The following is a 17048-nucleotide window of genomic DNA, read 5'->3' on the forward strand; positions in this document are numbered from 1 at the left end:
AACCCTTGAATTTGGGGGCAAGCAAGAACTAGGAGCCCTTCCCGAGCCTTGGGAGGCTGTCCAATACCTTACTGATGTTGCTACCCACTTGATACTTAGCATTTCTCTGATTTTTGCCTATTATATTATTCAGTATTTGATAGTTTCCTAGCGCCCGACAAGCCCACACAGATAAAGATGCGCGGATCCTGCTAAATTTATAGAGAAAATGCAACACGAAGGACCATTGGCTACATAGTCAACATCTTTCGGATGTGGCCATTCATGGCGACGTACTAATGTGGCTTGAATATTCCTTAGTAATGAGAAGTGCACCTGTTCATTGTTAACCTAAATTAGAGCATTGTGGAGTACTAAAACAATATGCATTATCACCCACCCATTTCCAATTCTCACCTTTATCCATTAGCTTCCTGCTACACGAGTTAAAAATTAACTAACAAGACCCAGATGCTACTCAGTTCACATGGATCGAATTAGAATCTTATGGTACAGGATCCTATCGCATTGGCTGCTGTGAATGGATATAAATAAAAAACAACAACAAAAAAAAACACAACACCCCCCCACAGAAAGGTGAAGTTAGTTCTAGCCAATTACGCCGCCCAGGTTTACAGGTGGTACAGACAGTTACGCCCTCAGTATCACACATCGTTGGAAAACAAACATGCCACACCCACATAGAATGGCATCAAAGCGATATAATGGGGAGGCCATCGCGAAAAACAACCCCTGAAGGTGACCAATGGACTACTTACTTCATGGCTTGGATAATCAAAGCAAACGACAATTTCCTTTGTCGCAGGCATTTATTCATACATCACTACCTAGAAGGCCATAATGTGAATTAACTGGCCATTTCCAATATAATCTCGCATCCAAACTATACATTTTTTCCTCAACCATGCATAACACTACCATGTGCGTTTCATCTTTACACTGTGCAAAAGATACATACCAACAGACGCCTGACTTCAGTCAATGACAATTCCACGACCTTTATGCCGTCCAGATTCCAAAAGTGATCTGGGTGCATATAAACAGTAGGTATACAGAGGGACATAAAGTGCTTAAGGATATCTTTTCCTTGTGAGTGCAAATGCAGTGGTATTACGTAACACGTGACGGCACTACTTACAGTTTTATATGAGACACCAACACAAACAAAATTCTGGCAAAATCCACAAAACCATATGCAGCGAATCTTTAGATTAAGAAATATTTATTAAAGAAATCTTATTATATACTAGGTGTAAGAGTAACTATATTTACCGTAGAACCAACCGCTACAAAGTGTACATCTCCATGTATATATGCGGAACAATGCAGACTCTAGCATGGGGGGGTTCAAACCCCCCCCCCCCCCCCAATTGCTTTCATTTTAGAGGCGACCATGCACCATTAAAACATATCAAGGAAAGTCAAATTCTAAAAGACTGTGGGATGACCAATCAAACGCATCTGCCTTGCAAGAAAAAGTACAATAGCCTATTTTTTTTTTTTTTTTTTAAATACACTGCAGAGTCGTGCACCAAACAAATTCCGGCGGATTATTGGATCCTAAGGGAAAAGCCAGTGGGTTATGACCCCAACGTAGTGCTCACTGCATTACTAGAAGAGAAAAAATATATATCCGGATAAACACCGCATATGTGAAAATGCCACTGTGGAACTGTATGTAACAGATTACAAATTACGGAGAAACTAGTGCTTTGCAAAACATTAAATCCCAGGACAACAGAGACATTAGTTGTGGGGGGCGTGGCTTGGATGGCAAGGAGGATAGACGCCTGAGTCCGGAGCCACCACCACCCTGAACAAACGAACAGCGAGGAAGCGGCGATTTGGCCCAAAAGGACAAATAAACAGAGGGGATAGCGTCGGAAGCTGCAGGGAGCAAAGTGAGCTTAACAACCCCACAAAGGAAGAAGTAACGAGCGAGGGGGAGACAAGGCGAGGGTGAGGAGCGGGAAGGAGGAGCACAAGATGGCGGACCAGAATGCAGGTCGGAGAAGTCCACGGACCCAGCTCCGTACACAGTAAGACCGGCAGAACCAGTGCATGCACAAACGGTGCACTAGGGTGCCCGACCGCCTGCCCACACAAGGGGACACGCGGAGGTTGAGAGGCACTTCGGGCACCGAGGCGAGGCCACGGACTTACGAGGTGAACGAAACCGAACGTCCCACTGGGCGCAGCCATTTTGGAGCAGGCACCAAACAAACAACTCGCCGAGCAGTAATGCACTAAGACCAACTCACCAGAAATTGCGAGCTTTTGGGAACAAACAGGCACAATTACAGCCTAGCACAAGCAGAGGCCCCCAAGAAATAACGACCCGATACACCGCCACCACCAAAGGGCGAAACAAAACCGGAAGCGTAATCAAGGTGCGGCCATTTTGGAGGAAGAGCCCCGGTGAGAGCAACGCATGAAGGAGTGCGCAGAACACCCGTGCATTTGTGCGGAACAGCAGCAGACGGAGCCCCCGAGCAAGGGAGGAACACAGCTGGCACACCTAAAACCAACAGCAAGTGAATCGCAAGGCAACCCCAGGACCTGATCACAACCGAGCGAGGAGGCGGACGGAAGATACAGCGGGCCCTTGAGGTACCTGAATTGAGGCGAGACGCCACTCTAAGACCAGGAGCCAGAATGGCCGGCTGCGGTGGGGGGGCCGAGCCTCAATAAGCCGCCAGAGGTTTACACACAAGGTAACAGCGCCCCCCCCTACCCCCCCTGCAGGCGGGCAAGAACGACCCAAATGAGAAACGAGGGGGAATAAGCGGGCACAACCCGGTTGCGCAAACCAGGCAACAGAGGTCGCACAACGAGGAATAAAGGGAGAGGACATCCAAGCACCTGCCCAACCGAGGAGGACCACTAGAAGACCACCACAGCCAAGCAGGAGAGAAGGGCGAGCGGAGCCACATAAACGAACCGCCCCAGGCAAGCGGAGACTACCCCCGAACTGGAGGGGACGAAGATCAGAACTGTTAGGTGGCCAAGCAGATTCTGCACCGACACCGCCCCAACGCATAAGACCACGAAGGCGAGACAACAGATACACGACAGACTGCATATCCACCTCAACAAAAGGGGGGGGGGGGTCGGAACGATGGCAGGACGTGATGACAAGCACGCCAATGATACCAAAAAGGTTAAGAAAGACTCTCCAGACTCAAATCGACCTAAAAAGCGAAACAACTTTGGACACACTATTAAAGAAAATCAACGAGTTAGCAAAAGCTACGAAAAAAACGATAGACAATATGCAATTGGAGCTGGCAGCAATAAGGGCAGACCAATCCAAGACCAACTGCAGAATTGACGCAGTGGAAAAAAGAATCAGCGATATAGAGGATACCGCACACATCGCACATAAAGACCAGGGCCTGGTCATAAAGAAAACTCACAGCCTACAGAAGCTGTTGGCGAAACAAGACGACCGAAGCAGGAAAGGTAACATAAGGCTCCTGGGGGTACCAGAAGGAGAGGAAGACGCCTCAGGATCATGCGCAGCCCTACTTGAAAATCTACTGCCAAAGCCGACAGGGTTGAGGTTTGACAGACCTTTCGAAGTTGACAAAGCCTACAGGGTCCCGGCAAACAAACCACCACATGGCAAATGACCAAGGCTGATAATCTGCAAGCCGCTCCATGCCAGCCACACAGAGGCAATTTTCGCCTTTGCAAGGAAAGGTCAGAATGTCAAATTAATGGACAGAAGGTTATCATAACACAAGACTTCTCCAAACACACAGTCGAAACGAGGAAAGGCTTCTTAGCCATGAGAGACAAACTGCGAAATGGGAACATCACCTTAAGCTTCGCGGTGCCGGCGAGAATGAAAATAACGGATAGACGAGGCACCCTGGTTTTCAATGAACCCGACGATCTTAGAAGATACCCAAGAGGCCTAGAGCCAGAAGTAATGGAAGCGCAGAGCCCGGGAGCAGCCAAGAGAAGAGCCTCTTCGGATGCGGCAGAGGGAGCAGCAGAGGGAGGAGCAGAGGAATGAAGACCCTAGGATCTAAAGGGCAACTCAAAGACTAGAGACAATGCCACAAGTGCCTTTCACCTTGTGACCTACCTCAGGCCAGCCGTGTAGGCAAGCCCGTCTTCGTCACAGACTAAACGGAAGACAACAGACAATGCCACAAGTGTTATTCACATCATGATCTACCTCAGGCCAACTTGCAAAGGCCGCGCACAAACCGATCAACCACCACAACTACCTCATACAATGACCGAACCTCGCTGATCGAACGGCAGCACCCAAAGAGATGCAAATTTACAAACATACCCTTTTAAAGAAAATAACTTCTTATTTTTGTAGCTGACTGATGTACAAGCCACACAGGACAATCTAACGCTGAACAAGCACAAGGGGCTAATGGCACTGTATTTGGGGGGGTGAGGGGGGAGGACCCTTGCTGTTGCACGTCTACAGTCCTAAAAGCAGGGGGAGGGAAGGGAGTCATTAGTGGTACAGGGGTATGCATTTCCTTATTTCCATGCGTTCTCTATCTTTATCTCTCTATTCCCAAACACCTACAATCGAGGGGAGACACCACAGTCGGGGCAGCAGGGGCACGACACGCAAGCTCTCTCAGACCGCACAACAGCGCATGCACAACCACAGGGTTAAGCCAACAGCAGAAAACAACGAGAAAGCAATCAGGGTACGCCAAAACTGACAGCAATAGCACGGATATACTATGACAAACACAGCGCAAAGCCAGTTGAGCACAGACCTCAAGGTGGTGTCCCTTAACGTGAAGGGGCTCATTCACCCCATAAAAAGAAGGAAGACCCTAGACTACCTAGCGAAACGGAGGGGTGATGTGTACGTTCTCCAGGAGACCAAGCTCTCAGAGGAGGACACGCAGCGCCTAAAAGCAAGATGGATAGGCGAGGTCTTCTGCTCACCAGCTGTACAGAAGAAAAGAGGTCATCACCTTGATAAGCAAGAGATCTCCCACAAGAAGAGCTCCTCCTGCTAGCCGGGGACATGAACCAGGTTTTAGATCAGGCAATAGACAGGCACCCACACAGGCCGAGCCATGGCACACAGAACCACAACATACTCAAGAACATCTGCACAAGTCTTCAACTCAAAGACTCCTGGAGGCTCCAACACCCAGACGCGAGGGAATACACCTTCTACTCAAACCCACACAACTCATACAGCAGAATAGATTACATCCTAATGTCAGCAACACACACACACCTGATTGACCATACAGATATAGCACCGATCACCATTTCAGATCATGCACACATTGCCCTCTCACTAAGAGGGAAACATAACGACGCGCCGAGCCGAAGATGGAGACTAAACAGCGACATCCTGCAACATCCAGGGAACATTAAGGAAACTGGGGAGGCCATCGAGGAATACATGACATTTACCGATAGCACAGAGGTAGACAAGGGGGTCATCTAGGACGCCCTAAAAGCCACTATAAGAGGCAAACTCAAACATTAAAGCCAGAATGAACAGAGGCAGGAACAAGAACATAGCGGAGTTAGAAAAACAGATCAAAGATCTAGAGCCAGGCCACTGCGCAAACCTCACAGACAAAAACACACTAACGGATCTCACAAAGAAAAAGTACGAGCTCAACAGGATACTGAGCGAGAGAGCGGGAACATGGATCAATAACTACAAATCCATTAACCTATGCTCAGCCAACAAAGCAGGGAAGACACTAGGGTCTTACCTGAAAGCAAAACAGAGACAACACTCGATCGCGGCCATTACAGACAAAGCAAATGGATCGCAAACCACGAACAAGGCAAACCTAGAGGTATTCAAACAGTTTTACGAGGAGCTATACAGCGCAGACAAGAACCTAGCGGCGGATGGCGGTGCTGAACTTCTAGGCCAGCTCACCCTCCCGACCCTGACACCAGAACAGAGAGAAACGCTAGGAGAAGAAATTGTAGAGGCAGAGATAGAAACCGCTATCACAGCGCTCAAACTCAACAAAGCGCCAGGGCCCGATGGCTACACGGCACTATTCTACAAAAATTTCTAGAGCAGCTAAAGCCCACCCTGGAGGAGGTCTTCTCCCACTGCATCCGCACAGGGCGCATGACAGACTCCAAGGCCGAAGCGAACATAATTGTGATCCCCAAAGAAGGCAAAGACCCCCAATACCCTCAGAGCTACCGTCCGATTTCGCTCATCAACGTAGATTGTAAAATCTACGCGAAAATCCTAGCTAATAGACTGAATAGGGTCCTGCCACAACTGATACATAACTCACAAGTAGGTTACCTCAAGAACAGACTCTCACAAGACAACACTAGACTCCTATGCCACCTCATTAACCAGACAACACACAGCACAGATCAGGCAGTCATGATAGCCCTAGACGCAGAGAAGGCCTTTGATAGAGTCTCATGAGCCTTCTTAGACAGGTGCTTAGAGAAATTTTGGCCTAGGCAATAAATACAAAGATATGGTAATGGCTCTATATAACCGACCCACAGCGAAGATCGTTGTGAACGGCGGATCATCAGAGACACTAACACTAGGAAGGGGAACAAGGCAGGGCTGCCCGCTATCTCCAGCTCTCTTCCTGCTAGCGCTGGAACCACTGCTGACAATGATAAGGAACAATCCAGCAATAAAGGGAGTCAGAATCAATGATAAGACAGTGAAGCTAGCGGCGTACGCAGATGACGTGCTGATAACTACTAAAGAGCCGACAACTTCAATAGCTGCACTAATGGAAACAATAGAAGAGTACGCCCACGCCTCAGGCTACAAACTAAATAGAGATAAATCCGAGTGCAAACCCATGAATGTACACACTGCAAAACAGGGCTCGACAAATCTAAAAAATTGTACTAGTCCTGCAGGTCTAGTATCTTGGAAAATCCCCTCGACCCAACTGCAACCTACTTGACCTCTGTCTCTGAAAACGGAACAAAAGTGACAAGTTAACAAGATTTAAAGGCATCTTTATTGCTCAGTCCCTGTGTTAGCAATAAAAATGCCTTTAAATCTTGTTATCTTGTCACTTTTGCTCCGTTTTCAAAGACAGAGGGCAAAAGTTAGTTTGTCTTCCTACTCGCCAGAAAGGGCGAGTAGGACCTAAAAATAGCTCGTCCTCATCTATTTTCCCTCGCAAATGCGAGCGGGCGAGTGGATTTGTCGAGCCCTGCAAAAGCAGTACTGGGATCCTCCGGCCTAGCCTGGCAAACTAAACCCCTTAAATACCTTGGCATCCTCTTCAGCAGAGACTTGAAAACTACCTTAGAACACAACGAGGAGGCCACCCTAAAAAAAGTAAAGGAAAGACTAGACTCATGGTCCCCAAAATTCATAAGCTGGTGGGGGAGAATAGAAACCATCAAAATGATAACACCAGTAATCAACTACACCCTAAGCATGCTCCCACTAACATCCAGAGGAATTTCACAAAAAACTTGACAAATTGATAAACAAGTTCCTGTGGAATGGAAAGAGACCCAGGATCAGCCTATGTAAACTGAGACTGAACAAGGACCTGGGCGGACTAAACATCATGGAATCTTCTGGGTCACTAAGACACAAGAATACGAGCCATTATGGCTAGAATAGAAAGGGAAATCCTAGAAGGGATGAACCCTATAGCCATGCTCACGGCGAACAGACACCCTGCAGGGAGCAACCCAATCATAAAACACACCAAACAAGCACTAATGAGAGTATACAGGCAGATGGGACAGAACATCAAAGGCACCAAGTGGGAATCAATTTGGTTCAACACAAGGGTACGATATAGAGGTAGAACGCTGAGCTAATCGCTCTGGAGCAAGAAAGGAATTACTCACCCAGCACAACTGGAAAAGAACGCAACTCCACTTACATGCCTTACCCTCAAACAAACACACGACTTCTCAGACATAGAACTGTACAGGTTTCTCAAAATCAAAGCAGCCATAACGAAAGCAAACCTAGCACATGCAACACCCACCATCATACAATACATGAGCAACCTCAATAGGGTTGGTCACCAGACAGCGCACTTATACAGGCTGCCCCGCCCTAAAACGTCTAACCTAAACACCAAGGCAATGGGATTCTGGGAAACACTGTGAAACAGACTACTCAGTGAGGGCGAAAAGATGACATTGTGGGGGTCAGCCACGAAAAACAAGATAACGCCGCAGCTAGCACAGACCAAATTCTTGCTCCTGCACAGAGCATTTTGGACCCCAGCCAGACTAGCAGAAATAGGCATTAGGGAGGTTGACACGTGTTGGAACTGCCATAAAACAAAAGGAGACCTAGAACACCTCATCTTCGACTGACACAAAATTAAGACTTTCTGGAAAAGAGTAAGGGACTTTATAAGTACAGTGGTAGGCAAGGACATACAGCCAGGGCTTAGCGGAGTAGTAACAGCCTTCATGGCACCAGGCATACACAGCAGGGAGGATAGAGACCTAGTAGACCACCTACTCACAGCTGCAGTTAAAACCATTCTAGCAAATTGGAAGAACACAGCCAAAGCCACATTCAGGAGCTGGATTAACTGGGTCAGCTTCCTTAGAGGAGCTGATAACATCACAGCAAAGCTTTCACCAAGCCACACAGCTAAGATGGAGATGTGGGCAGCATTAGACAGACACTTAGATTCACATAAACCCCCATAGGCTGTCACGATTCGCCCTCCCCGACCTCTGGTAAATCACTGCCTGCCCTGTGCTGGGAAACGGGATGAGAAAACTACATATCCCATGATCCTTTGCACCGCGCGCTCCTATGACGCGACGCAGTGAAGGATTATCAGGAAGTCAGGCGGAAGGCGCGCTGCCGATTATTCCTGCTTGTGCCTTGGGTCGAGTACTTTGGATTTGTGTTGCAGTATCGTGGAAATCGGCAGAGGCAAGTTTTGCATTGCGCTGAAGAGACACGCCTCCGTTTGCGTGTGGGTTCAGCGTTGCTCGTCTTCAGAAACTCGCTTGTGGATTATACGGGTGGGGCTTCGGAAGCGCCTACAACGTGGTGTTCCTTGGGTGTTGCCGCTCGTTTGTGGATTTAACTGGAGGGGCTTAGGAAGCGCCCGTGTGTCCTTCCATCATTGAAACATCAGGTTTTGCTCGGAACCGAGTGGGGCATTTACAGTCCTATTGTCTTTACAGAATACGTTTGTTGTGTACTTACAGGGAGCGTCTTGCTCCGGTTCGCGCAGGACACCTTGTTTTCGGTGCCGCCTTACCTTACAGTACTCATTAACCACTTTGAAGAGCTTACAGAGCCGGATCTGTAAAGACGCTAACCACATACTTTAAGCTGGGCTTATGATTTGTTTCTTTTCTATAACCCTTGTATTATAGGGAGTGTTGGAGAGATCCTGGGGTAGTCGCGTCTTGCACACCCTGAGGTCAGTCTTATCAGCATTTCCTCGGAGGAGAAAGACCTTGTTGTTATTTACCACCGTTACCAGGAAGGGGATCGTTATTTTGTTTTCATTGAATGGTGTTCTGGGGCAACTTTAAGTTCTCTGTATCCTTCATAAGGGTAGGTGTTCATGCTGGCCTAATCTTTTAGAATCAAGGAAGGGAGGGAACCAGGGGGTTTGCTAATGATCTCTGCATTGTATTTTCCAGTATTACACCAGGGGATATAGAAGCCGCCCTTAGATCCTTCCGGCATATAGGCACACCTGTGAGATATACAGGTGAGGTAACAGGGGTTTTGTTACATGGTATTTGTCACGGTTGAGGGTGTTGCAGTACTTACCCCTTGTTTCTGTGGTTACAGGTTGCGGTTACCAGAGCCCAGCTGTTCTCCTCCGGACCCCAACTTTTCCCCCGCTTGATCGCCTTAACAGTCTGGGCACAATTACAGTCAGACTTGGGTTGATCTAGAGGTGGGCCCCCTTATAGCGTCGACCCCATCCTGAGGAGCATCCTGAATGGACCTGACATAGGCACGCAACCACAACAAGAAGAACACGAAACAAGTTGGGCTAAAGGGGGTCCACCAGATGCTCCCCCCCCCCATCTTTTTCTTTTCGCTCTATTTCTTACCTGTCTCTTTGCCTCCTTACTACAAGGAGGAGCACAAACGTAATTCTCAACAAAGCCCATCTAAAGTAAGCCTAATGTAACCACGAAGGCGCCAATCACAACGTCAGTACTCTTGCAATACTTTATTTTTTTACTGTATAAAAAATTCTTAATAAAATCTTTTTTTAAATAAAAAAAAAAAACAGACATTAGTTGTGACAGCCCAACGGGAGGACGTTCTTGGCAGGGTTAGCGATAACCCTTCTGGTCTTATTGGAGGGGCCGGGGGCGCTGCCTGGGGCGGGTCTCTTGAGGGGAGTCTCGCCCTTGCTGCGGTTAGCCTTCTTCTCACGCTCCCGCTTGTGGTCCTCCCAGTGAGCGGTTACGTAGTCCTGCAGCCGCCGGCCGTTGATGAGGAAGCTGCTGCCCTGCTGGGTCTCCCAGACATCAGCTTCCCGCCGCACCTCCTCCTCCAGCTTTGAGAGCTGCTTCATCACCCGCGCCCGCTCCTGCCCCTCCTTCAGCAGGGCGCCTCCGCGATTGTTGAAGCGGTTCGGGTTGTTGGCATTGTTTTCCAGCTCCATGAACCGGGCCCAGAGGTTGTCCCAGCGCGCGGCTGCCTCGAGCAGGGGGCGGCAGCGCTCGTAGTCCATCTTCACTCGCACCACCTCCTGGTCGTGCTGGCTGAGCAGCTCCTCGGTGAAGTCGGTGGATTTGAAGGGGTTGAAGGCGGCGCGTTGCTCGGGGGTATAGTGGCACTTGTCCCAGTAGAGCGCCAGCTCTTCCCGCGCCTTCAGCGTCACCTCCTTCAGCTGAGCTAGCTTCTTCTTCTTAAGAAGGTCCAGCTCATTCTCCCAGAGCAGCAGCTGCCCCGCCAGGCCCTTGGCACTAGCCACATCATTTCGGAAGCGCTGCTCATCAGCTTCATAGTCTCCAAATCGCTGCCACAGGTCCTGCACCTGCTCTCTGAGACCCTCCAGGGCGCCAAGCAGAACCTCCCGCCGGTCCCGAATCTGCTGCAGCTGGTCTTGCAGTTTCTGAAGGCGGTCGGGGGTCAGGTCATCCTCCTGTCCTTCTTCCTCGGAGTTCTGCTCAGACTGTCCTTCTCCAGTTACCTGCAGCAGCTCTCTGATCTGAGCAGAAGTCTGGGCACAGGCCTTTGCGCGGCGTTCCCGCTCTTGCTCTCGGGCCAGCACCTGCTCCTCCAGCTCCCGCAGCTGCTCCTCGCTGGGCACGGCGCCCGTCGGCACGTAGTATGGGGTGGCGCAGAGCTGGGTGCAGAGAGCTTGGTCGCGACCCTGCAGGGACCGCAGACTCTGCAGCCGCTCCTCCTTCACAGCCTTCAGCGCATGCAGGCGCAGTCGCAGCGCCTTCTCCTGCTGCAGCAGCATGTCGGGCTGAATATCTCGCTCATTTTCCTCGGCGCCCAGCTCGCGACACAGGACCAGCACCTCTGCCCTGTGAGTGACAATCTCTTGCTCGACAGAGTCCTTCGTGTGCTCTTCTTCACTGATCATTCTGGACAGCAATTCTGTAGTGTGCGAGCGCACCACATCTAAGCGCTCCACCCGGCTTTCATCGTCAAACCCCAGCGCGTCCCAAATTTCCGCCAGCCGCACCAAGGCGAGCTGCACACTTGTTACCACCTGCGAGGAGAGAATCTCGCTTCGACGGCCAGCCATGTCCGGTGTTATGTCTGCAGGTAGTAATGCACCAAAGATGAAAGAAGCAGCCTGTCAGACCTCCAAGACTGGCACAAGCAGAGACAGCCGCTGTAACTTCAAGTCGCATTCAGTAGGGAGCAGGACTTTGACAGCCGTGAGCCTATCCGACCACGCCCCAAACACCTTCAGGCCAGACGAGGGAAGGTAAACACCTCTCACCAGTCACGGAGCAAGGAAAACGCCGGACCAAGCGCCCACAACGCCGAATAGTAGAGACACAATTCAAATTAAACAACAAACGCGGTTCCGATCCCTGATACGACAATCATTGACCAATGAAAAAGCTACCCTGCAAAACCATCAAATCGCAGGGTAGCTTTCTGTGGACGAATCCCGTCCCATGTAAAAAGAAAACTACTCATCGACATAAGAAGAAGGTACTAAATCTAAATAACATTAACATAGAAAGAGGCCATAACTTTCATAATGCAAGTAGCCTTGTTTGGAAGTGAAAGATTGCTTCCGCCTCCGTTTAACAGCGTTACTACGGCTGCACCTCAAAGATAGCCACACCGCTTCCGGAATCATTATCGCAGTGTCTTGCCGTAGTATGAAGGAAGTGTGTGCCATAACGTTTGCCTGTTCAAATAACTCAACCGCAATTCAGCTAAGCCCGCTGTCACTTTGAAAGATTAACTTTCACTACGACTTTACACGCCGGTTTTGCCCCGTCCCAAGACTCTTACCTTGCTCCTGTACCCACTAAGTAGGTGTTTGTGCCTTGCAGGGTCATAGGCCCCGGATTACAACCCAACACGCGTATCACCCGTGAGGAGAGCTGCTCCAGGCGCGGCAGTATTGTGCTCATTTTACGTCTTCTCTAAAAACCAAACTTATGATGAGTTTGCTGAAAATGGTGCCGTTGTTCTAACTATATTTCCGCCCCCGTCGTTTTGTACACCCCCTACGTCAGAGGGGTGTCGATTCATGCAGGTTCTGCCTGTGTATTCGTATTTCCCCGTCTGGCTGCACACCCTACGAGTGTCACTCACTGTGCGCATGCGTGCTTCGGTTTATTGATTTTATTTATGCGTTTTTCTCTCGTGACATTATACCCATTTGTGCGGGGAAAAATAACCCAATCTGGCAACACTGGTTGCGGCGGAATTTATAATTTATTTGGGGTCTACTGTCACTGAGTGTCACCAAATAAATTATAAATGATAAATGCCGCCCCTCAATTGTGCCGCCGGGGGCGGACCGCCCCCCCCCCCCCTAGCTACGCCGCTTAGAGGATGGTTGTGGTAGCAGCGGGTGTGGCGAGGCAGTGCTCCTTGTAATGTCTTCATGTTTTATGGGGCCACAGAGGGTAACACAGTCACGTTTTGGGAATAACAGGCAGAAGTCACCTGCACCAGGTGTTCACTACAATCCAATGAGTCTCAGTAACTGAGTGTTTACAAGACTGATGCAACAAGATGAGGCATTAAGTATGTTAACACAGAGAGCACGTGTGCAGAGATGGCAGGCGGTGAATGCAGCTGAGAGCCACAGTCCTGCTTCCTGAGATCCCCGAGACCCCCTCTATCACTCCTGCAGACCTGGTGTGCAGGGCTCACTTAACCAATACTTCACAATAGGAACAGAACAGAAGCATGAGGAGAAGATTACACGCCAGCATGTTACAAAAGTAAACGTTACATTACATGAGACAAAAGTGACTATCGTGAGCAAACAAAATACATGAGGAGCAAACGGTGCACAGGAGGAGAAAGTGACGTGTGCAGCGAACACAGTACAAGCGAAGGCCTAATACTGCACCGGAAACCGACGACTCGACCGCTGTTGTCCACACATACTGAAGTGCTCGGTCAGTGACACAGGGTGGCATCTGCTCATGTATCTAAACATAGCTCACTCAATCCTGACCCTCACTCAATCCTGACCCTCACTTAGTCCTGACTCTCCCTCCTGACCTGGCACTCACTAACTCCTGACCCTCACTCAATCCTGACTCTCACTCCTGACCTGGCCCTCACTCACTCCTGACCCTCACTCAATCCTGACTCGCACTCCTGACCTGGCCCTCACTCACTCCTGACCTGGCCCTCACTCACTCCTGACCTGGCCCTCACTCACTCCTGACCCTCACTCAATCCTGACTCTCACTCCTGGCCCTCTCTCACTCCTGACCTGGCCCTCACTCACTCCTGACCTGGCCCTCACTCACTCCTGACCCTCACTCAATCCTGACTCTCACTCCTGACCTGGCCCTCTCTCACTCCTGACCTGGCCCTCACTCACTCCTGACCTGGCCCTCACTCACTCCTGACCCTCACTCAATCCTGACTCTCACTCCTGACCTGGCCCTGACTCACTCCTGACCCTCACTCAATCCTGACTCTCACTCCTGACCTTGCCCTCACTCACTCCTGACCCTCACTCAATCCTGACTCACACTCCTGACCTGGCCCTCACTCACTCCTGACCTGGCCCTCACTCACTGCTGACCTGGCCCTCACTCACTCCTGACCCTCACTCAATCCTGACACTCACTCCTGACCCTCACTCAATCCTGACTCTCACTCCTGACCTGGCCCTCACTCACTCTTGACCTGGCCCTCACTCACTCCTGACCCTCACTCAATCCTGACTCTCACTCCTGACCTGACCCTCACTCACTCCTAACCTTCACACAATCCTGACCCTCACTCAATCCTGACTCTCACTCCTGACCTGGCCTTCACTCACTCCTGACCTGGCCCTCACTCACTCCTGACCCTCACTCATTCCTGACTCTCACTCCTGACCTGGCCCTCACTCACTCCTGACCTGGCCCTCACTCACTCCTGACCCTCACTCAATCCTGACTCTCACTCCTGACCTGGCCCTCACTCACTCCTGACCTGGCCCTCACTCACACCTGACCCTCGCTCAATCATGACCCTCACTCAATCCTGACTCTCACTCCTGACCTGGCCCTCACCCACTCCTGACCTGGCCCTCACTCACTCCTGACCCTCACTCAATCCTGACTCTCACTTCTGACCTGGCCCTCACTCACTCCCGACCCTCACTCAATCCTGACCCTCACTCAATCTTGACTCTCACTCCTGACCTGGCCCTCACTCACTCCTGACCCTCACTCAATCCTGACTCTCACTCCTGACCTGGCCCTCACTCACTCCTGACCCTCACTCAATCCTGACTCTCACTCCTGACCTGGCCCTCACTCACTCCTGACCCTCACTCTATCCTGACCCTTACTCAATCCTGACTCTCACTCCTGACCTGGCCCTCACTCACTCCTGACCTGGCCCTTACTCACTCCTGACCCTCACTCAATCCTGACCCTCACTCAATCCTGACTCTCACTCCGGACCTGGCCCTCACTCACTCCTGACCTGGCCCTCACTCACTCCTGACCCTCACTCCTGACCTGGCCCTCACTCACTCCTGACCCTCACTCAATCCTGACTCTAACTCCTGACCTGGCCCTCGCTCACTCCTGACCCTCACTCAATCCGGACTCTCACTCCTGACCTGGCCCTCACTCACTCCTGACCCTCACTCAATCCTGACCCTCACTCAATCCGGACTCTCACTCCTGACCTGGCCCTCACTCATTCCTGACCTGGCCCTCACTTACTCCTGACCCTCACTCAATCCTGACTCCCACTCCTGACCTGGCCCTCACTCACTCCTGATTCTGTGCCAGGTTTCATGCGCCTGCTGCTGTACTCTGTGCATCTCAGCGCTTGTAACTTGGCTCTCCAAGCTTGAAAAGTCAATATTGGATGTGGGCCCTGGAGATGGCTTTGATGCCATGATTTAGATTTAGATTTAGATTTACTTTATTGTACAGTTAATTAAAACTCACAATATAAAACGTACATCATTAAAATCCATGAGGGGCGTCCCTCTGGGCACTGCATGATGAATCAAGCGATTCAGATTCAGCTGCCAGAATCAAAACAAAACAAAACAAAAAAAAAACGAGTCCTTGCCATCTCGGTTGAGTCGAATCTTTATTCGTACAATAACGTTCTGTGGATTTCTTTCAGTCTTGAAATGCCTCCTTTTAATGTCACAAGCAAAGTTTAAGGATGACCCCAGAGCATTTCGGGATTGAAGTAGGGTGTCCAACTGGCATGGGTGCCAGTTCAGGACAAAAATTGGAAACAAAATTTACGTTTTACAGACAGAGGAGGTCACGCAATAAGTAAGTAAATAGGCAACCAACACAAGTGCAAGTCAAAATAAGGTTATACCAGGTTGAGACACCGCGCACTTCAGAAATTGCGCAGGTCTTTTTGTGGTATTTCATTGGATTTAAGAATCTTGAAGCTCTAGAAAATTGCAAAGCTAGCACTTTTTATGCAACAGCGGTTTAAAAAAATAAAAGGATTGATAAAAGCATCCTCCTTAATATTTTGCAATGAAACTTTTACAAACATCTTCTAACAACCAACCTTGCACCATTTCCCCAAGGAATCCCACCCACAGGACTGCAGTAAATCGAGACCTTTGTTTGCCTCTTTCATCCTAATTGTGGAGATAACCGCGCTGCTACACTACCTTGATCTTGAAGGTATTTTGTCTGTGGGAATTGCTGAAACTTTCAGTGATAGGACAACTGGGCACAGATGAATGCCAGAAGCCAATGTTGGCAGCAGTTTTACACACAACGGTGCAAACTATGAAATGGATCTGCAGCTCATGAGGCAGAGAAAGATATTGGATCCACAGGAAGATAAATGGCACTTGATGGCGAAACGTTTTTTGCAGGACCTTTTAGATGCAGAACTAAATATGTAAAGAAAGCAGCCCTTCTGCAAACTGATAACATCTCAGATGTTTAAAAACTGTGTATGTGTCCTAATCTGTGATGCTTTTTGCTTGCCTTAGTATAAATATTCTCTCAGGCACCATGCCTTCTTACAATTACGTTCACAACATATCAGTGCATTGCCTCATTTAACCACATGGCTGCTGTGGGGATTTTTGCGCTGTGCTGAAATATTCAGATTCCCCTTCTTCATGACGAGCTCAGCTCGTCATCAGCACACGACACCCGTGGGTGATGACGAGCTGAGCTCGTCATCAGCAGCGAAAGGGTTAAAGTAGGGCATCCAAACCGAGAAACTCAAGATAGCCACAAGAAGCAGGGCAGAGAGGTGAATGAATTGGGGGGGGGGGGGATCTAGAGGGGGGCAGGGCAGTGAGACAATATAGCAAGCATTTCGAGATAAGCTCCCGCATTGCCAGTTACAGCAGAAAGAAGAAATCTTTCACTTCAGGCAGCGTAACATGAACTCTAGTAATGAACGGCGCCACCCTCTCCTAGAGGCGTGGCGCCCTTAGTGGCAT

General features: G+C 49.7%; 2 protein-coding genes across 2 annotated transcripts in view; both read right to left on the bottom strand.

Annotated features, from left to right (window-relative positions):
• Positions 1-12724, bottom strand: part of LACTB2 (lactamase beta 2) — a 191315-nt gene extending 178591 nt beyond the window's left edge. The window contains exon 1 of the mRNA XM_086965862.1: positions 12425-12724. Within this exon, the coding sequence (XP_086821988.1) occupies positions 12425-12546 (122 nt within the window). The 5' untranslated portion in view covers positions 12547-12724. The remainder of the gene's footprint in view (positions 1-12424) is intronic.
• Positions 10143-11951, bottom strand: LOC147724310 (protein regulator of cytokinesis 1-like). Its single transcript, XM_086965861.1, has one exon. The coding sequence runs from the start codon at positions 11694-11696 to the stop codon at positions 10224-10226; it is 1473 nt and encodes a 490-aa protein (XP_086821987.1). The 5' UTR covers positions 11697-11951; the 3' UTR covers positions 10143-10223.
• Positions 12725-17048: the final 4324 nt, after the last annotated feature.

This window comes from Lissotriton vulgaris, chromosome 4_1 (genome assembly GCF_964263255.1).
Source record: "Lissotriton vulgaris chromosome 4_1, aLisVul1.2, whole genome shotgun sequence".
Classification (NCBI taxonomy): Eukaryota; Metazoa; Chordata; class Amphibia; order Caudata; family Salamandridae; genus Lissotriton; species Lissotriton vulgaris.